This window comes from Elaeis guineensis, chromosome 7 (genome assembly GCF_000442705.2).
Source record: "Elaeis guineensis isolate ETL-2024a chromosome 7, EG11, whole genome shotgun sequence".
Classification (NCBI taxonomy): Eukaryota; Viridiplantae; Streptophyta; class Magnoliopsida; order Arecales; family Arecaceae; genus Elaeis; species Elaeis guineensis.
The window spans coordinates 81,065,042-81,087,295 of NC_025999.2; the positions used below are offsets into that span (position 1 = coordinate 81,065,042).

General features: G+C 37.0%; 1 protein-coding gene across 1 annotated transcript in view; it reads right to left on the minus strand.

Annotated features, from left to right (window-relative positions):
- LOC105048865 (uncharacterized) overlaps positions 1–22,254 on the minus strand; it is a 29,332-nt gene that overhangs the window by 6,449 nt on the left and 629 nt on the right. The window contains 7 exon segments of the mRNA XM_073261228.1: positions 5,910–6,011; positions 6,127–6,309; positions 6,396–6,485; positions 10,678–10,748; positions 14,899–15,599; positions 15,869–15,960; positions 17,163–17,741. Coding sequence (XP_073117329.1) covers positions 5,910–6,011; positions 6,127–6,309; positions 6,396–6,485; positions 10,678–10,748; positions 14,899–15,599; positions 15,869–15,960; positions 17,163–17,516 — 1,593 coding nt within the window. The 5' untranslated portion in view covers positions 17,517–17,741.

Here is a 22,254-nt window from a genome sequence, read left to right on the forward strand (position 1 = left end):
CGGATGCCTCCATGGCCCTCCGACGGCCTCGACAGGCCACCGCCGGCTCTCTAGTAGTGTTGTTCCCTCTTTCCCTCCCCTTCTCTCTCTCTTCCTCTTTCCCTCTCTGTCGTCCAGTGTTTCCATTTGGAAGGCCAAACCTTCCTGATTTGCAGCTGGTATGGCTCGAAATACCTCGAACCGCCTAATTCAGAATGATTCAGCTATCCATGATCCCTACATGCTCACCACGAAATGAGAACTCGATCTTAAAGATTTCTTTGGTCGCCACTGTTGTGGCCATGCTAATATTAAACTATAATTATCTAGGTGAAGAAATATATGAAATTTTTATCAATGACAGTTTACTGGGTTAGAATATTGAGATCAATGAAACTCTTTTTAAAGTACCTAGGCACAATGATCATTTTTTCGGTCTAAATAGAATTCACCAAAGAGAAATATTTTTGAAGAAATATTAGCCTGTATTTATATCAAACTCAAGTTAAGTATCATGAACCTTTATAAGTAAATCTGTAAACTTGTTGATTTTTTCATTCATAGACTAACAAAATATTTAGCCTCAACTTTTCATGAAGGTGCCAAACATTGGTTTATTCCCTGAATCATTCTTTTTACTGACATTAACATGATATCAGTCCAACGGATCTTCCTATTTTATATCTTAGTTTAAATAATGGTATTATTATTTAACTGCTTTGCAGCACAAAGCTGATATTAGTAATTATAAAAATATAGTAACTGTTATATAGCTAAATAATTCAGAAACAATTAAAACAATCAAAATGGTGTGCCCACCCAGAAGCTCACCCAAAAAGGCTAGCCGGAAGGTGAGATCCATGGTTATTACAATTGGCCACTGTAGTGATGGATAGGTACATTTGTGGATATCATATTCTCATAAAATTTGTTAATGGAGTTTCGGTTAACATTTTCTCCTTAATTTCTAATCATACTTTTTGTAAAAGGAATATAAATTGGTCTTATGCATTGGCATGAGACCAAACTCTCAATTACCAGTATCATATGGAATGTTATACCAATAAACCATTAAATTGAGTTAAGCAAACATGCTCTCTTTCTTTGATCCCAGACTATGTATTATGCAGGCTTAAGTTGGAACTTGTCAACCAATTACACCTTTCTTCATGGGCTTTGATGCTTATAAAGTGTTAGTTTTTTGCTATTTGCCCTACAGAGCAAACAGAAGGAATATAGATGGATGTTGAAAAATATAAACCCACAGTGACAAACAGGATCTGCAATATCTAAATTGACTAGAAATTAGAAATTATTTTTTTTCCTAAATTTCTTATGCATATACTTGGCACAAAATGGGCCAATTGTTATGGCATGAGACAATTTTGTTGATTTGACATATGGTTTAGAAGCATCCAAATCAGTGGAACTTCTTGTCCGTATGGATTTTAAGATGTGTGAACCACGTCCGATAATGTTCTGATTCAAAATTCATGTGGCATATAACGTAATTGATATTTTAGTAATCTCTTCTTGTTGCATGGGTAGGGACCCCAATATATATTCATCAAATATCATAGGTCACTCTGGATCTTAAGTTCCAATTGTCCACTGATTAGCACTAACAAGGTTGCCATGATAATAAAAATAGTTGCATAACTCACATCTTTGGAAATCTAAAATAAATAATAATTAAAACAGGAAAGCCCATTTGATGTTATCATATGCTTCCGATTGCATAAGCTTAACAATTACTCTAAAGTTGTTGTTCTTTTTGTCTAGAACAAGGAATTTATGATATGAACGTCCTTCAGTGGTTTCTCCTAGATACAAAAGTACTTGCATGAGATCACAACCTACAATGGCTTTCTCCTTGCTAGGTTACTTGCTTCTCATTGCAACCTCCAAGTTCAAAACTTATGATGTGATCTTACAGATTTCATTTACAAAACATAAGACAAAAACATTCCTAAATTAACACAATGCAGTGAACAATACAAGAAAATCTTTTGAACATCAATACTTAGTAAGGGATATATGTAGGATGCATGTTTCATATGAAAGCAATTGCTAAGACACTTGACTTAGTACTGTCACCAATGGCTAACTAGATTGTGATGGACATGATATCTAGGCTCTTTTGCTAATAATCAAGCATCAAATCTCACAGTAAGGACTCCACTAATTTAAAGGACCCAAAAAATGGGTCTTTGTCCTCAACAGTTACATAAAAGATTTTTGGAACTTTGACCATCCCCACAGCTAAATGCGAAGATGACCTCCAAAGCCGTAACTTATAACTTCCTTTATTTATCTGTCGAGATCCATGATTTGATGCCTCAAATAAAGCAGTTATTGAAACACTGGAACCAGGGTTTTAAATATTGGATGGGATCGCCCCAGGTTTCTGGCGGAACAAGTTGCCCCACATGGCGATGGTGAAGGTGGATATCTTGTCCTGTCCTGGTCAATTTCCAAACCCATTTCATCACACTTGGGATAATGGGACACCGTACCATCCCATCGATATTTAAAAACCTTGCTTAAACAACTAATATTGGCCTGGGATATTTACAACCAACTTCAGAAGTAGGGTTCTCTAAATTTAGTTAAAAGATCATGAAAACCATGCTCCCACTACGTTTTCTATGTCAATGTTGTGAGACATGAAACTATGATTACCATAAAATCTAGTGATCCCACCAATGAATCTCGTTACTGTTCTTAACTTCTAGGTTATTAGATTATATGGACCCAAAATTAACATCTATGGTTTGAAAGCTAAGGCTAACACATGTAGTTAACAAACAACAAGAACTAAGCACTAGATCATGCTTTGTTAAACCAACGCGAATCAGGTGGTTTGGCCCATACCAAACCGAGCTGACATCAAGTTGGACTAGTTCAGCTAGGTTGGGTTGGTTTGGCTATAAAACCTCTCTCCACCACTTGGTTCGTCTCTGATTCAATTTTCGATTCATTTAATAGATCTAGAATGGTTCGGGTGACGAGACCCCCCCAAACCCATCATAGTGTTTCGAGAGGTGGGCACCCCTCTCCATCGGGATGTTTCGAGAGGTGCCCTCTTCCCCCGGCTCACAGACACTCTCCTTGGGTGACCTCTTATGATGGCTCTGAGATGCCCTTCCTCTCTCACGAGCACCAATAAGTTCCTCACTCTCTCTTCCTTCCTCCCTCCATCTCTCTCCCTCTCCCTCTTTCCCTCTCTCTCTCTTACTCTGAAGGTCAGGGTCAAGGTTTCCCTAGGTCCTCCCCCTCGCTTCCTCCCTCCCTCCTCCCTCCCTCGCTCGCTCCAAGGATTGGGGTTAGGGTTTCCTTAGCCCTCCCCCTTCCTCCCTCCCTCCTCTCTCCCACTCTCCTTTTCTCCCTCCCCCCCCCCATCCGTCTCTTTCTTTTTCAGTATGCCCTAAACTGGTATGATATGGACCCATACCGTGCTGAACCGATCACTAGATGGTATGACTTCCAATACCAATTCAGTAAACCTTGCTCCAGATCTTAATTAAAATGCTGACAAGAAAAAAATATTTGTTGTTTCAATATAAAATTGCTTATCATTCCAAAATTTTATAAGATATAGTAATGAACTCTTGCTTTGCTAGTATATGTCCACTAAAAGATATAAGCAATGATATTAATCCAAAATTTTGAACTAGTTAAAAATACAATAGCTATTATATTTATCCTTTTGTACACCATAACATAAACTAGATGTCGAAAGGGTAACTAGATTAAATTGAAATCTAATATTATATGATATATTAGGGTTTGCCAAACTAACTTGAACTACCTAATTCGAGGAGTACCAACTTTAACCGATGCGGAATTGGATTGGTAAGGCTTTTTGGGTCAATAAGAAGTCCGAACTGGCCAAATTGCTCTAAACTGAGAGGAACCATCTGGTCATACTCAGTCAAAACTGTTCAAGGTGGTTTGGGTCACCTTGTGACTAATAAGAAAGAAGGCTATAGGATGGTTGTCTCCTCTCTTTTCTTCAAAAATTCAGCTTCTACAGGTGGGTTTTGTAAGGAAAAATTAGGGAAGAGGGATGATTTGTTGATTTTGAGCCCAAATCCAAGCCAAATCAGCTACAATCCCCTCCCTCCTCTTCATTTTGCTCCTTTGCTTACATTTTATACCTAAAATAGGGTGAAATTTGTAAAATAATGGGAAATCATACAAAAATTTTAATTGTGAATAATTCAGGGGGTATTTGGTTAGGGGGAGTTGGGCCTAGAATGAGAATGAGAATGAGTGACTCCCATTCCCACCATTTGGTTGGGAGGAGCCCCATTCTAGTTCCGATTCCGGGGTGGAATAGAAATGGCCCAATCCCGCTAAAACCCAATCCCAACTCTCTTTTAAGAATTCAAATCTCCATTCCAATTCTAATTCCAGTCATGAACCAAAAACGCTTCAGGGGATATGGCCACTCCAATTTCCATTCCGATTCCGATTCTAGTCGCAAACCAAATGTCCCCTTAATGTTATGTTCTAATGATGATCTATGAATTGAAGAAGAAATCACAATTTGTAATTTGGAAGGAACGTAGTTTCTCAAAGCAGCAAGAAAGAAAAATGAAAAAGAAAGTTATAGATTCATTGGAGCGGGTTGATGAGGAGCTCATCTACTCAAGTTCTAAGAACACAAGCTCTTAGACAACTAATTGCCCAAATCATCTCATGATACGAGGCTAGGGAGATAGTAGTGGGCATGGTGGGATGTGACGACTCAGCCACTTGGTCTAAGTCAATTTACTGATAAATCATGTTTGACTCATACCACACAGGATACCAACCACGACACACATCATAAGGCCCTCGAGGATATGATAGCATAAAAGAGAGGGGCTCCTTGAAATGGTTCGGGACATGACACTACTATAGCTAATGATATAGCATGTGGGTGTATCTGGATCCTCATCATACCACATCCTATTTTGCATATCCAAGGAATGGCCCATATAAATATCTTTCATTTGAGACATCATATTCGAGAGACTACTACTTTCCACAACCTCAGCCAAATTATGGATCAGATTTCGCTGCTGCAATATTCCCTCATATGGTAGTGGGATGGCCAGCCCGTTATAAGACAAAGGATCAGAATAGGATGGCTATTCAGGAGGCTCAGGTTATGGGATGCAAGGGTGGGCACATTATCTAAGTTGGAGTTATATCCAACAAGATCTCGATGTCTACAAGCGGCAAACACTGCATGGGAAATTGATTATGGTATGTATTTTGTAATTTAAATCAATTTGACATATATATTTTTAAGCTCAAAAATATGCATTGTCTATGTTTAATTATTGCAAATTTATGTTTAATTGTTACAATTTTGCAGTCTCTTAGGACCAATATGAAATAAATAACAATAAAACACCCTTAAAATCATAATTTAAAAGATCCATAAATCTTAACATAATCTTAGAATCCAAAAAAAATTGGAAAAAAAAGGGCAAAATATATTGAACTGGTATGCATCTAGGTACCAAGTTTTGGTATAGTTCCATATGGCTCGGCTCACACTGTATCATATCAGTCTCTAACTGGTACAGTCCTTAGTACTGAGATTCGAACCTTGTGCTATACTATTCAAAAGTTTACATACATTTTCCTTGGTCTTGTGAAGTTTATCCTTTGAAACACATGACTAATGTCAAAAAAGGAATAGAAAGGGCTATGTTTCGAGGCAACATACAAAGAGTATCAAATATCAATCACCTACTAGAACCAAACAAAAACTGCAAAATATTACTAAGATATAGAACATATCTCAATATGAAAGGAAAATTACCATATTTGCCAAGAATAAACTTTCTTTGCAAATATTTTATTATTCCCAAGATCAGTTTTAGAAAGGACTCAAGATTTGAGAAAAACAAATAGCACAAGATCAAACATACGTGTCCACCCTCCGAACAAGGGAGCATCTCATCAAACTTTGCTGACCAGCTAGCCGATCTTGACTTGTTACTACCAGTAGAAACAGCCTCTGGAAGAATATTCTGCATCGAAAGATACACTATTAGATTACAGTGCTGCATAGAAGTAGTAATTATATTAAGGTAGTAAACAATATAAACTGCAATCATCAAAAAGGTTAGAGAAGTGCTGCACCACCTCATCAGGGATATTCCCCATTTTGTCAAGATATGCAGAATCCCTTCTACTTGTTTGTTTTTTTCTGTGGAGAGATCCAATTCCACGAAAAGAATCTATCATTGAACCGCCATGCCGTTTGCTACTTCCGCTTCTAATATTCAAGTTACTACGGCCCCAGGTGTACCTGACATATTTCCTTAACTGGATAAAATTAAATCAGCATCCACAGTTTCATCTAAATGTAAATTTAAAACACAGAATCTTATTCACCAAAGAAGGCTGAGTACCTTATTCCAATGTTTCTGAGCACGTCTCTTGCGCCTGACATCTCGCATGACACCATCCTCATTTTGCAGCTTCTTGATTCTGGACTCACACTATGATTTAGAATGAATTAGGTGATGGAAAAGTTGACATCATAATCAATTTCTATACTAGAAATCTTACATAATCTAAACAGGTGAAATGAATCCAAATAGACCATAAGCTGTTTTCCCAAAACATGTAATGATAAAATTTGACCAGAAAGAAAATTGCAGATAGGGTGATATCATCCACAGAAATGTAGTAGTTCCCAATAACTCAGTTGACCCAACTGAATCACAACTATGCCTCTTATGACAAGCAATATACTAATCAACACGTGGTAAATGTTTTGTGAGAAGATTCGTGGTTTCAATTTTGAATATTCAAGGAAATGGCCACCCTTCGTATTGTTTGTAGCCTAATATTGTCTCCTGTAAGCGGGAATACCTGCATTGGTGAATTGCACTGCATTGCAGCATGCTTCGATACATAAACCAGCATGCCAGTAGGGTTGTCAAAAAAGTGAGCTGCTTGTAAGCCAGATAGAAATTCGGCTTGAGTTCAGCTCACTCAATTAGTAAACAAGCTGAGCTGGAGCTATGACGAGCTCACTTGAATTCATTTTGATTAAGCTCGAAATATACATATTTAAATAATTTATGTATATTATATTGCATTTTAGTTATTATTTTCTATGTAAAGATCATTTTTATATCTATTCATTACAGATTAACACAATTTAAAGAATATATTACAGAGCTATGGTTAAGATATCACTAAAATAATTAGCTCAAAGTATATACATGAAAGCCTCCAGCTGTCACAGAATCTATCCAACGGGCTGTTTGTGAACAGCTCAAGATGACTTGAAATTATATAAGCTGGCTTAAGCTCATCCTAGTTACAAAACTAGCCAAGCATAAGCTAGGCCTGGCTTCCTCGAGCTTGGCTCATTTTGCATCCCTAAATGCCCGCAGATATTGTCAAATGTCCTGAATGCACCATATGTCAAGCCATGAACAAAAAGCAACCCTGTTGAAATGCCATGAGTGGATGCCAGTGGGATGGCAATGAGTCAGATTTGGTCAGGACTGGACCCAGTGATGTTAGAACAAAAATATATGCAACCTTGTGTCTGCTGGGCTTACACATGCCTGCCATTAATGAGAAGTGGGAAAAACCAAGAAAGAATTTTTGGCTTGACGGTATGGGGTATCAAGCCATGTCTACTTGGTGCCAAACCAAGCTGTGAAAGGTCAACACCCTCCAGTATGTGACACATCTCAGCAAGCATGCACAACCAATGCTTGCACAACACTGCTCATTGGATGAAGATCATCATTAACTAGCACCTGAATCCTTGACTAATAGTAGGAATTGGACTTTACTTTCTTCTCAGCTGAAGGATTTGGAACAGGTTGAGGCTCTGTATAATGTTTGATGCAAGGATCAGTCCCTTACTACTCATCCAATAAGAAAAAGTTAGAATCTGGCATGGATCTTGTTTTAATCAATGCAATGGGTTGATTACAGGTTTCTAACATAGCAAAAGGGCAAAAATGAAAAAAGACATGAAAGAAGCAAAAGGAGGTGGGAGATGGAGAAAGAATATGAACAAATTAAGCATCCCATGTTTCTGTCAACTATTGTTGTTATTGCCAAACAAGGGAAGGTAAAGGAGAAGAGTGGAAGAAGCGATAGAGGGACGTGGACCTTCCCATTGACAAATTTTTGTTTCCTCATTCATCACTCAATTTTTCAGGTATAAAATTTGGATGTGCAAAGTGCCCCATATACATGGAGACCTAAATCACATTTTAATCACATCATCATGAATCTAAATTCTTCTAATTCAAGCAATAAAGGTATGACCCTTTTGACACAAAATGACAAAACAATAGTTAAAGCACTACTTGCTATCCGAAGAAAACTATTTCTCAACCAGATAAATTCCAATTCTTTGTCTTAAGAATTTTAAACCAAGGCTCTCCCAAGAACAGTTCTCATAAATAGTTCTCTAACAAACACAAAATACACAAAAAAAATTAAAGAAATGACCCAAATTTTAATTTGCATTACTTCTCAGTCCAACAAATGTTAGATAAGGTCCATATATTCCTTGATCTACTTAAACTGGCCCAAGGACCAGAAGCCCTACTTTTACAAGCTCCTCCAATAGACACATAGGTGTGGGCAAGGTTTTACATCCTAGCGGGAAGGGGTGTATCCCGGCTGTCCCGCCTAGTTCTTGTGAGAAAATGGGGCCAAGATAAGATCGGGACTCCGAAACCCATCCATGCAGGGAAGAAGAAAAAAGAGGAAAGAAAAAATGGAAGGAAAGATGAAGAAAAAGAAAGAGTGAAAGAAAAAAAAGAAGAAAAATGAAAAAAAAAAAAGGAAGGAAGAAGAAAAAGAAAAGAGGAAAGAAGGAAGAAAGAAAAGATAAAGGAAAAAAGAAAGTAAAGCAAGGAATAAGAAAAGAAAGAAAAAGGAAAGGAAAGAAAGGAAAAAAAGAAAGAAGGGAAAAAAAAAGAAATAAAGAAAAGAAGTAAAAGGGGAAAAAAAGGAAAAAGTAAAAGAAAGAAAAGAAGAAAATAAAAGAAAAAAGAAAAAAAAGAAAGAACAAAAAGAAGGGGAGAGAGATGAAGGATATCTACAAGATGCATAATTGGGACCGCTATCAATATGGGATGGGACAGCAAAACATCCCGTTCCATGAAGAATCCAGAACACATCCATCCCATAAGATTTAAAACCTAGGGTGTGGGAGTCGATTCTATTCTAAGGATAGAGATGTGAATCTCTTAAAAAAATTTAAGATAGCAAACTAACTGAGAATATGGTATAGTTCAATATCACTAATATTTTTTTTTAAAAAAAAAACTACTTTGTTTATTTTATTTGAGAAAAATGATAACACAATTAATAGCAAATTTATTAGCAGACCAAAATTAACTGGGCCGATATAGTCATAGTGATCTTAGATACATTTTAAAATGGGGTTTGAACCATGTAAGTGTTAAAAAAACAAGTGTAATGGTTAGAGTGAGAGTGAGATACCGGCGCAAGCATGGCAACATAGATAGAAGATTCTAACTGCTAGTATCAGGACCATATAATCATTATTAAACTGTTAAAGATATGTATTTAAAGAAATAAATCATAACAAGAGGTCATTGGTTTTTACTAATCTACATAAATACATACAAAAAAATCTGACTGTATTAAGGTTTCAACCCTAGATCTAATATGCAGTATTACATAGATGGTTCAATCTCCAAGATTATGGAACGTGAACACTTTTACATTTGGAGACAACATGGCATGGCATGATTCCTAGCCACTCTAAGAATGCAGCGTCTTGCTCACAAGAGCCTTAAGTGTCTGCACTTGCCACAATTTTTTAAAGTATCATGTAAGAAGCAATACAGAACGATTTATGGCACTTATAGTAACATTTTATGCCATTTTCTCTTTTTTCTTTCACTAATTTGTTTGGTATAATATGCAACATACCTGATAAGTACAATTAACTAGTCAACTTGATCTAGCCATCAAAAAATATTAATATTACAAGGGCTCTTCAATTGATCATCAATAAGACCATATAAATTTAAAATTGAACTATTTCTTTTTACACTGACATATATATGCAGAAGCATGTACACCTAATACTTGCAAAAACATAGTGCACAGAGGTTGTTATCTGAAGTATGACATACAAATGAACAGTTATACATATACATTGTATATAGGTATTTGTATGGAATCTATGCATCTCCAGATGTGTTCTGCAGCAGTACTCAGCATGATGTAGGACTCTTCCTGTGAAACTTTTCAGAACAAACATTATACACATGGTATGCAATAGTTTAAAACTTCTTTGACATGTACAGAAAAAGTATGTGGGTAAAAATTTTTCAATTTGCAAGCACTTTGTAGAAGTTATACACTTCCAGGCCTAGCATACTAGGCCCGTTAAGTATAAACAATTATCATATGATTGATCATGAAGCTATGGCATACCCCTGAATGAATTCTGTAGCCAACACATATGTGCAGTGTAACTAATTATAGAAATGCTTATGTAGGAAATTTATGCAGCTAAAACCTTTGAACAAGAAATCACTAGATAATCTAACAAAAGAGAAGATGAGGATGACTTTAGCACCTTAATAGAATGTAGAGAATCTGAAGAAACCAGAAAAGAATTAAATAATAAAGGTTAGTAAGACTTCCAAAGTGATTTCAGGAGAAACTTACTTGGAGTAAGAAATATAGGAAAATTGAAAGACTAATCACATAAAGGCCTCCAACATCGGCAAGGAAACCCACTGCAAGCATTAGACATTCACAATTTAGCTTAGATTGCAGATACGAACATACTGCTGAGTTTATGCATGATGAATGAAGCAATCGATACCCAACTAAAGAGCCACAGATGCACTTGAATCTTGCACTACTCATAATGTGCGCTATTTTTACAATAGCTAGAATAACACATCAATTCCAATGCTATAACAGTAACCCAATTGATTTATTTATAGGCTCAAGAATGCTACTATCTACAGAAGAAGTGCTAGACTGTTCCAATGTTAACCTGCTTGAAATTGGACTACTGAAGTTGTAAAACCACTGGAAAACTTAGATACAGCATATGTACAAGCTAAAGGCCAACCAACCCAGAAAAGAATACAATGACTGGAAAGTGAATGTAATAGGTCAAACTAACCATACCATGAACAGTTCTATCATCTATGCATCAAATATAATTTCAACAGAGGTCTTAGATTTTATAAATTGAGTAAAAAGCATTTTCCTTACCAGGGACATGGTGAGTCTATACCATATTTAGCTTGAAAATGCATTTCCCACTCAACTTGGAGTTTTTCCTAGGCAACAAGTATTTGGGAAACAGATGCGTTGTGATTTTTCCAAAATGAGGAAATGTGCAGCAAATATGAATGGAGCTGATGAAAGGATGCAAGATGCTCCACTAATCATCCATAAAAATATCAGGGCAACCAGTGGGAAATCACTCACTAGTTTCTCCATGATTTCCCTGTAATTACTCTTAAGGTATCTGGTGGATTTCCCTCATGTTTCCTCCCTATTTATCATGCCATCTCCCATTTCTCAATTGGACAATTTTTTTAGCCATTGTTCCTGCTTCTGCATTGATCAAGTCTTCCTCAGCATTCTGCTGTTATGGCACTTACAGTCAATAGGGATCTATAACTACCTCTGTTTATGTTTGGCATGCCTTTCAGCTAGATGAAAAGGTAATACTTAGAAAATATAATAAAGATAATAATCAAAGGCTCAAGTCCCATCAGAATGGGACAACACTATTGGTAGCTTTCCGTTCCAACAGGAAACTGAGGCCTGGGACACCTGCAGGACCCCTGTTCTCTCTTAAGATATCCCTACCATCCTGGTCTATCCCAAGCATCCCAGTTTCACCCAACATTTGGGATGCACCAGATAGCTAGGATGGACCAGGATGCAATTTTTTATCTTTTCCTTTATTCTTCTTGTTGTTATTGGATATTACAGTGCATCCTGACCATACCACCTTCCCATACCATATCATCCCAGAAGGCAAATGGGACATGGCTCAGTATCGAGATTTAAAACCTCAGCAATAAAACTGGATAATAAGAAAATTATCCAAGGCTGATCACAGAAAACTCTTATACATTTTGAGCCTTAGGGATTAATAGAAAGCATATTAAAGAAAAGGAAAAGAAAAATAGCTATGAAAAAAATCCTACCCCCTTCGTTTCACCAAAAATGGCACCCAAAAATTATCGGGATCAAGCTTAAAAAAATATACATTAAATGTGCATATTTGAATGACAAGCTTGAAATGCCAAATCATTAACTATATAACTTTGTACCCATTCCAGTCGAAAAGTAAAAATCATTATTTTGCTGACAGTTGACCACTTTTTAGCAGCAGAAATTGTGTAACCACAAGGTTAGTGAAGCTTAGAGGAATAGTTGTCACATGTTACCCTTTTCACCAACCTATCCAAAGTGACACAAACAAATTAAAATATTTTCAGGAAATTAACAATTCAAGAAGCCTTGCTTTAGTTTGTCCTTTCATCCCTCTAATAATTATCATGAGCACAAAAATTGATTAAGTTTTTTCCTTAAATTCATAAAGAACTACCTCTGACCTACAGTTCTGATAACTTGACGAGCAAGCACCATATGATGATGTCAGATTTTCAATCCAATTTACACCAGCAACCCTAATAGCATTTCTCTTTTTCTGAAGGCATGGAATGTAGCTCAATTTGTATAGAAATAAAAATAAAACAAATCTGGTGATATCTCAAAGTCTACTGATAGCTACAGTTTTCATTTTATTATGCTCTAAAATCCAAAAGAGTTTCCCCTTCAAAAAAGAATGAATTATGTCATCCAAATATCCTTCTAAAAATTCTAGCAAATAATACATTCAAATCATAGATTCCATTGATTGATATTAAAAGCTCCCAAATCACATAAATATTTATTACATTATGGATATAATCATGGTTTTAAGTGCCACTCTGCATAGTATGACACATATGGCACATTGTGCCAACAAATTACTAGGACATGGCATTGGCACAAATAGCAGCTATTCAGCTGTCTGCCTCTACTTGGAATGTTACCATGCCAATCATGCCTAAGCACTGGCATGGCTTGGCACAACATGGTACAAGCCGAGCTAGTGCCAAGCTGATCCACAACCAGATATAGATCCTAAATTTTTTTGAGGCAAATGATCAAGTTATTAAGTAGGCGGTATTATTACAGATTTTATTCCTGATGGTAAACCTTGAGGGATGGAACATAAACCTACTCCTAAGAAAATGACATATATGTCCATTTCCCATAATACCCCGAAAACAACAACATAAAGCTAAAACCACCTCATGTCAAATATGAAGGGGGCACTTCAATAAGGGGACATCAGACAAATTTAATAACATCCCAGAAAGCTAAGATTTGAAACAGGAATTGATAAAATATGTTGTATAAAATATGGTGTCAGACCAGTTCCAAAACCCCAGACTTGCTCTTGTTCTCTGAGTCATGTTAAGCTTCTACAACATCTTTCCACCTTTTCCTTATCTTCTCTCCTATCCTCATCCTAGCCCACTAACACCAGACCAGCTATGTCCCGTCATCCTTGTCTTGTCATCCATCCCCATTGTCACTGCTACCCTCCATTTCCTCCTCTTCTTCCTTTTTCCCTCACCCTGGTAAATGGATCAATGTTGGGTCAGCGCAACTGATTTGCAAGCAGATCTCATCAAACCTATCCTACCAACTGGCTGGTCTGGTCAGGATCAATTCAAGCTAAGTCATCTAGATGGTGATGGTCAACCAACTTGACCCATTACCACTCCTACTATAGATATCGAGCAACTCCTTACTAAGTATTAATGCCTTAATGAGCATGGATGCCCCCAAGAAAGGATGAAAACTATATAAATTCATAGGAGTCAACCACAAAAATGCCATTGCACTTAGGACAAAGTAAGCTTTTAAGCTAGTACCATGGACAAGTGGACCACAATTGAAGTTGGACAGGAGGATGGCTGAGAACGTGCATCAAAGAAATCAATAGGAGAAAACATAAAAGCCAAGAAAGAAATCTGGAGTAGATGGCTCATGAGACAACCACAGTAAACAGAAAGTAACCTTAAATTGTGATTTGTTGCTAAATGTTATGGAGTAGACAGTTCAAGACTCGAAAGGTGCAACAAAGGAAAAAGATGACTTGTTGCTGAAAAGGTAAAGTAACATGAGGGTGAAGCAAAGCTGGAAAAGACCAAAAGGTGCAAAAACATTTGGAAGCAAGAGAAAAGACCAAGGAATCCAAAAAAATACAGAAAAGTCAAGAAGAATCACTTGAATAATCCTAGGAAGGCACAAAATCAAAGGCCACATAAATGAAAATACATACATGACAAGAAAAAGGACCATAAGGATAAATAATGAATAACATTCATAAACAGCAGTGTATCCCAAGCCAGTACACTTCACAACCTAAGTGCAAAGCTTGAGGTGTTTACTTGTAGAACAAAGAACAAAGCATCTAAATTCAAGAATGAGAAGATGAACACAATGGCGACGAATGACATTCAAGTTCATATGTTTCTTTTGCCAACAAATTAGTTTCTATAGCAATATCAGTTACCTCAAACTTATTGGATCATTCTTTGATCAAAAGTCAGCTCATATATCACTTGAAGCAAAAGCAATATCCATTTTTCAGCAATACAATAATTCTAAGTAAAAAAAATGCATTTAAAAAGAGACCAAATTTAGTAGATCCAGAGGCATGCACATAATTTTTCAAGTACTTGTACGGAGTAAAGGATGAAGGAAAAGCCTATGATTGATAACTATAATGCATGATTGTGTAATAGAATAGGACTTGGAAAAAATAAGACAATGACAATAAGTGAGCATTCTTACCAATCCCCACCACATTTTCTTTGTCAATCTCCACAATGTAATCAGAAAGGTAGCTAATATACAATGTAGCATTTACTAACCCATCCTTGGAACTTTGAAGAGAAGCTTGGAGGTCACTAGCTTCAGAAAAAGATGAACCAGGAAGAAAGTCATGAAATAGGGGCTGAATGAGCCTCAAATCATGTAGATAGATAAATCTTTCTGGAAACAAGTGGATTTTGAATATGTTAAGATCCCGCCCTCGAAAAGTTACTGGTGTATCGTTTGAGTAACTTGCAGATTTCAGTGTGCCACTGACAAAGCTCACATGTTTATCATCACCATGGCCCTTTGCAGATACGTTGAAATGAAAACCAACAGCAGCAGCAGGATTACTTGGAAGGTCAATAAACTGCCATGTAATGTAGTGATCTTGCCGTGGAACCTGACAATTGTTGCACTTAAGTGAAATAGTAGGTCCCCTGCTTGTGTTGTAACAAGAATAATTTACATAGGTTGACAGGGGCAAAACTTTGTAGTCAATGAAGCCAGGAGCCCCAACCACCAGAGTGTCAAGACCCCTTAAATGTGAACAACTCATGCTAGATATTGTAGTTATATTAAATTCCATGTCATTAACAAACGATAGTAAGTCTGGAGCATTGGTTGGTCTGACTCTACGGACCTCAATATTTCGTTTTGCAATAACCTGATATAACAACCTGTAATAAGTTTTTCATTCGAAAAAATGTAAGTTATATTGATGACAATAGTCAAACTAGAATCAGTCAACGATTAATTTAAATAAAGCCCTGAAAATGATAATCATTTTTCCAAATAGAAAATGTAAAGGATACATGATTTTTTTTTCTGCGAAAACAAGAGAAGTTAGGAGCCTAAGATATTTTTTTTTCCATGTAAAAGATTGTTTTTCCATTATCACTTCAGGGAGCTAACATATTGCAAAAACAAAATGCTATCAATCACTCACGTAGATAAAAGGCCAATGAAGAATATCCAACTGGCTACAGAGAAAGTCCCACCCAACTCTGTTTTCCTCTTTCTCACCACCATCTGATCATCCTACATGGAGAAAGTGGTCACGCAGAAATGTTATTTAGTTGGTATTTCAGTAAATCATAACCATCAAATGTTACCTTCAAAACAATTTTCAATTAAAACAGCTAAAATATTGTATAAAATTTCAAATGTGGGAGAATAATAAGCCGTAAATTTCTAATATTGGTATTAGAGTACAAGATCTCAACAAAATCAAGGGGAAAAAAATGTCCAAATAAAACTGCTAATCATCTACACAAATGCACATAAGGATGACAAAATCAATCCGATCCGATGGGTATGCACCCTACCCAAACCCGGTCAAATCCGAAAAATAGGGTTTGATCAGGTTTAGGTTCGGATTTAGATAAAATCCGAAAACTGTAACACGGATATGGGTAGGGTATCGGTAGTACTGTTTTCTATCCGAATCCAAATCCGATCCCGATCCGAATCTACGAGTATAGGTAATATTCAAATCCATACCCGAATATATATGTTTATAGTTCTATTTTGGTAATTCTGTTTTGGTTGATAATATGCATAAAATTATTTTGGTTGTTTATATGTTCTATGTTGAATTGTAATTCTATTTTTATGTTTGATTTCTATAAATCTGGATGTATAAAATATGTTCTATGTTGAATTGGTAATCCTATTTTGGTTGATAATATGTATAAAATTATTTTGGTTGTTTATTTTTTTGGGTATGGAATGGGTATGGGTTGGATATGGGAAAATGGGTTACCTATGGATATTTCGAACCCATGGGATCTGGGGATGGGTATCTCTTTTCTTACCCGATGGATATCGGGTAGGATTTGGGTATAGAGTATTAGGTTTGGATTTGGAGATGGATAGTATAATACCCGACCCAAATCCTATCCATTGCCATCCCTAAATACACAGGTACATGTGCAATCCTGTTTTCCATAAACAAAAAGAAAAGGAAAACAAAAGTAACGCATAGCATAATTCTTGAAAAACAAAAACAGCACTCCCCGACAACAAATATGTTTCGTACTCGTTCATGAAAACAATAATCATCGACATCAAAAATTCGGGAAAAAAAAAACAGCAAATTAGAAAGCTACCAGCCTACCAACAAGAATTGAAAAATCTACATGATAATTCTCCACCAAAATGATGAATTTGGGACCAACAAAGAATAACAAGAAGACAAAGAAGAATAAAAAAAAAAAAACAGGGTGGAGAAGAATCCAGACCAGCCAATGCCTGGTGGCGAAGCAGAAATCGAGGCGGCTGATCCCCCAGCGGAGACGAAACAAAACACCGTCCAACCTCCGGAAGCGGAGGGCGGCGCAGAATGCAAGCCAGGAGAGGAGGGTGGCGAGGGTAGCGAAGAGGAAGAAGGCCTGGGAGGGGGTGAACCGCTTGATGGGGAGGACGGTGGCGAAGATGGTCGGGGTCGGGTCCACCCCGGAGCTGGTCATCCACTCGCCACTAGGGGCATCGAAGGGCTGACAGGCGCCGCCGCCGCCGGCGAGGTAGTACCCGGGGTCGCAGGCGCACAGCGTGGCGTTGTAGCGGAAAGCGCGCGGTGGGCACGAGCTTTCCATCGGCTCGGAATTCCGAAGGAAGAGAGGGGGAAGTCAAAAGGCGCAAATGGTTTAGAAGAGGCTTGTCGCTATTGGAAGGCGAGAAGATGGAATGAAAGCTGTGACGATCGGACGGGTATCATGCGGCGGGGAGCATATCGGGAAACCAATCACCGAACGTAAGAAGCTGGACAGGTGGAGCCGCTGGTGTGAGACACAAAGGACTGCTAGCGTTGTAAGCCAAAGCTGCAAGAAGTTCTCAGCTTATGTACGTGGCACATTTCCATGAGACCCAAAAAAGAAAAAACATTTTGAGAATTATTTTGTACGCGAGTCGAAATTTTGTAATAAACATAAATTTGCCGTGCACCCAAGCTGTAAGAATTTTCTATAGAAAATTTGAATTTTTTTTCTTTTTTTTCTAATTGATTGTCGTATAGAAAATTTGCCGTGCATGATACCTCGCTTTCTCGTGGAGTGAATGATAATGTGTTTAAATATAAAATAGTTCTCCATGATAGACGTGGTGCCCATTGCCAAACGGCCATATGGTCCGTGATGCATTTCTACTCTGGAACACCATTTAATGTTCCATGTATGGTGCCTCAAATAATTATTAAAATTAATAATGATGAATTGAGATTCTCCCTACTTAGCAACAAGGAGTTTTTGGGATCTATTCTTGGATGGTAGTTTTTAAAAATAATATTGTTATGACAGCATATGATGCTTTTTTTTATATCCATTATGTATGTTTGAGAAATTGGATTGATTTGGTATTAAATTATCATAGAAAACCCATATGTAGTTGATTTCATTTTAAATATCGACGGTAACCATATTGTGAGGTGCTCTCTGACGTACATTTATATAGCTGCGAACATCCTACTACTTTTCATTGATCAAGTATGCTTTAATGGATCACTCAGATCTCATATGCATGGACACATGTATGGATGAATATACACATACAAATGTGCTGGGGAACTTCATATATCATGCTTAGGGAAAAACCTACAAAATTAGAAATTAATTTGAGCTAGGCATGCCACCTAAGAACCTTTCTTAAAATAATTATTTTTCTAGTAATTTTGTGAAAATATTGTCTCTAGGATACAAAGCCCATACTCTCAATACTTTGGACTGTATTCAGAGTATAGCATACAAATATCTATATACTTGCTAATTTGTAAGAGGGAGAATGGTTGTAAAAAAGAAGAGATAGGTTGGAAGAACAAACAGAAGCTACCAATATATGCTAAAGTGCCCCTGTATTATATAAAAATGCAAAAGCGTGGCTCTTCGTCAAAAACAAAGCTGATTAATATTTCAAACTTTCTCCAATAAATGAGAAAAGGAAATAAAGTGTCTCCTCCTTGAGGAAACCAAACGGTCAAAAATTCAAAAAAACAACTACCTCTAACGGATAAGAAAATTAGAGTTATTTTGAAAACAATAAAACTCTAACAATGTGCACGTGCAAACTAATTTGCATCAATGAATTACTTAACTCTAAAAGCTTTAGATATATCAGAAAATAAACTAATGGTATACAAAATCTCTAACAAACTTGGCTCTTATCTCTTCTCTCTCTTTCCTCCAACATACACCCCCACACCCCCAAAATAATAATAGTAGTAGTAGTAATAATAATAATAAGGCAAAATCCAAAACCAAGGCTCAATAGTGGGGTTTGAAACAAGGCCAGCATCCTTCGAAATCATAGCCCCACACTTTGCCTGATATAGCAAGGAGTTGTCACGGTTGTGCCATTCAAACTGAGGTTCTCTGGTGGCCCTTATATATCTAACATTGATTTCAAATGTTTATGCTGTTTGGGAGATGGATCAATAGTCTATAAGAAATCTGAAGATATAAGTAGCCAAAAAAAGACTGCTGTGTCAGATGTTCCCACAGATTTTTAAGCATTTTATTTTTTGATTGATATGGATATATTGTTACTAGATTTGTGTAATAAATATGATTTTATCAAAAAATAAATAATCAGAAAAAAGAATCCAAATTATGGACTATGCCTGCACTTAATTTATGGCATTAGGCATGCCAACTTCTGCTCCAGCGAATCTTAACCGAAATAACATCGAGCCATATTATAACTAAAGCAAGCTTGGCATGCTGATTTTGTTTTCAAACCCATCCAAGATCCCTAAGGTGGGGTTTGTACATTATACTTCATAGTTTAAAAGAGACATTCACTACTAGTAAGCTCTCTCTATGATTGGTAATGGATCGGATATAGATCGAATCAGTCCATATCCATACTTGTTTCGTAAGTAAAAATCCCATCCCATATCTATCTCGGATCAGATCAAGTAGAGAAATATATCGGAATGGATCGGATATATAAGAGAGATTGATCGGATCAGATTGGATCGGATACATATAAACAATATAAATTATTATAATTTTGAAAAATGATATATATTAGGGTCATCTTTAGCTCTCGCTTCTCTTTCCAAATCACCTCATTCCTTTGCTTATCCTACTTCCCTTCTCCAGTCTAAAAAAGTTTTTCGTTATCACTTATTCTTTCATTCATATCATTCCTTATCCATTCTGTTTTAAAAAGGAACTCAAATCTCTGCTTTAAAAACAGAACAGTCATGGACTTGCTTATGCTACTATATATTCTCTATTAAGATAGAGATCCCCATCCATTCCTACCTCCAGTAGATTTCTAATCGAAAAAACCAAACTCCGCCCACAAATTACAGTAAGCTAGGGCCTCATCGATAATATTGAATCAGATTCGGGTCGTAATATGTTATTATCTATATCCAACTCAAATTCACTTCAGATATTTTTTTTTAAATTCATATCTATCCCGAATTCCAATTATATTGGATGATATCCATATACGACCTCAATCCACTTCCAATTTTTTTTTTTTTTTAAATTCATACTTATCCAAAATTTCAATTAAATCGGATAAAATCCATTCTATTTAAATCTGATTAGATTGATGGATCAATTAAAATTGTTATCACAAGCTCTCTCTCCATGTTTGCACCTTGTTGTGGGCAGACTACGGGGGAGCCTCCTTAATAGTCCCACATCGGGCAACTCTAGCGTGTGCATGTGCTTAAGTAGTGCGGACTCCCTCTTGTCCACGTGAGGCGCCTTTTGTCCAGAGGGGCTGAGAGGGCAAAACCGTGACCTCGGGCGCGTGCGCCCGTATGGACGGCGTCCCCGAAAAAAGCGAACAATTCCTTGCGTGCGGTGGAGAGGGGAAGGTACCGTAACCTTAACACGTGTGCACAACAGTGGCGCGTCAGGTAGGGGCACCCGCCCCCTGTCGCTCAACACATGCATCCTCCAGAGTGGGGGGCTGATGTTGTGGGCAGGCTACGGGGGGGCCTCCTTAATAGTCCCACATCGGACAACTCTGGTGTGTGCATGTGCTTAAGTAGTGCGGACTCTCTTTTGTCCACGTGAGGCGTCTTTTGCTCAGAGGGGCTGAGAGGGCAAAACTGTGATCTCGGACGCGTGCGCCCGTATGGACGGCGTCCTCGAAACGAAAAAAATGGATAATTTCTTACGTGCGGTAGAAAGAGGAAGATATCGTAATCTTAACACGTGTGCACAACACACATAATCTCATATAAGATAAACAGAGGTCTGAAAGGATACCACTAATAATCATTCTCTCTGCTCGTGTGTTTCATCTTCAACTACAATCAACCTTTATCCAAAAAGCAAAAAAAAAAAAAAAAAAAGAATGTACCGCAAAGCGTTCATGTGCACGTCCAAACAAAAAGAAAAGCAAGCATAACCCCCAAGGCTCCAACCTTTTCACTGGAACGCAGCCCCGTGTAGCCTAAAGGGTGACGACGTGTCATACCAATACTGGGAGACAAAAATTTGACCGGTTCTTGATAGCCTGGGGTCATTGCTTGATTGTGAGCACCGCTTCGCCTACCTTTAATTAGCATACCTCCAATGAGCGTTAAAGTGGTTTGACAAGGTATATTTTGCCCATTTTATGTAAGGATCTATTTGGATACCTAGATTCAAAATTTGATAGGATTTGTGAGTTGAACCAAAACAATCAGCTAATCAGACTGAATTAGTTCTTATCTTTATAAATACCCAAACAACTATTTAAGTGGATTATTATAAATATGAGTCTAACTTAGTTGGTTGTTTTGGCTCAATCCACTAACCTCATGAGGTTTTGGGTGCAAACACACAAACATACCCTAAATAGGATCTAGATATGCCAAGGGATATACCAAGAGGTATACAAAACATTTTTCTCGAATAATATTCACAAGCAATATTTCCTAGGTGACCATCACTCTGCCGTATAACCCACTTGCTAACTTCCTTAGCTTCTTGGCACTCTTGATAACTTTCCTGATCCATTTCTTTCTCCCCTTTGTAGCACTAAAATTGTTTAAAGATGAAACTAAGATTTCAACTGCTGTAATTATTTTTTAAGTAGAGATGTATTATATATCATGTTAATTAACACAACTATACTTTCCATTAACTTAACCATAACATCTTATAATAATATAATAATGACCAATGACTCATTAGAAATATATTTAATTAGTTTGCATATTGTTAGTGTCTCGGCAGTTTCAGTATATCAGGCTGGATTTGTAGGTCAGATGCAAAAGAGAAAAAATTGCCATTCTTAGGGCTCAAAAGAGAGACGTAAAAGAATAAAACAAACAATAAACAAAAGAAAAATTATGGGCCTGTAAAAATAATTATATATAGTATGAGAAAT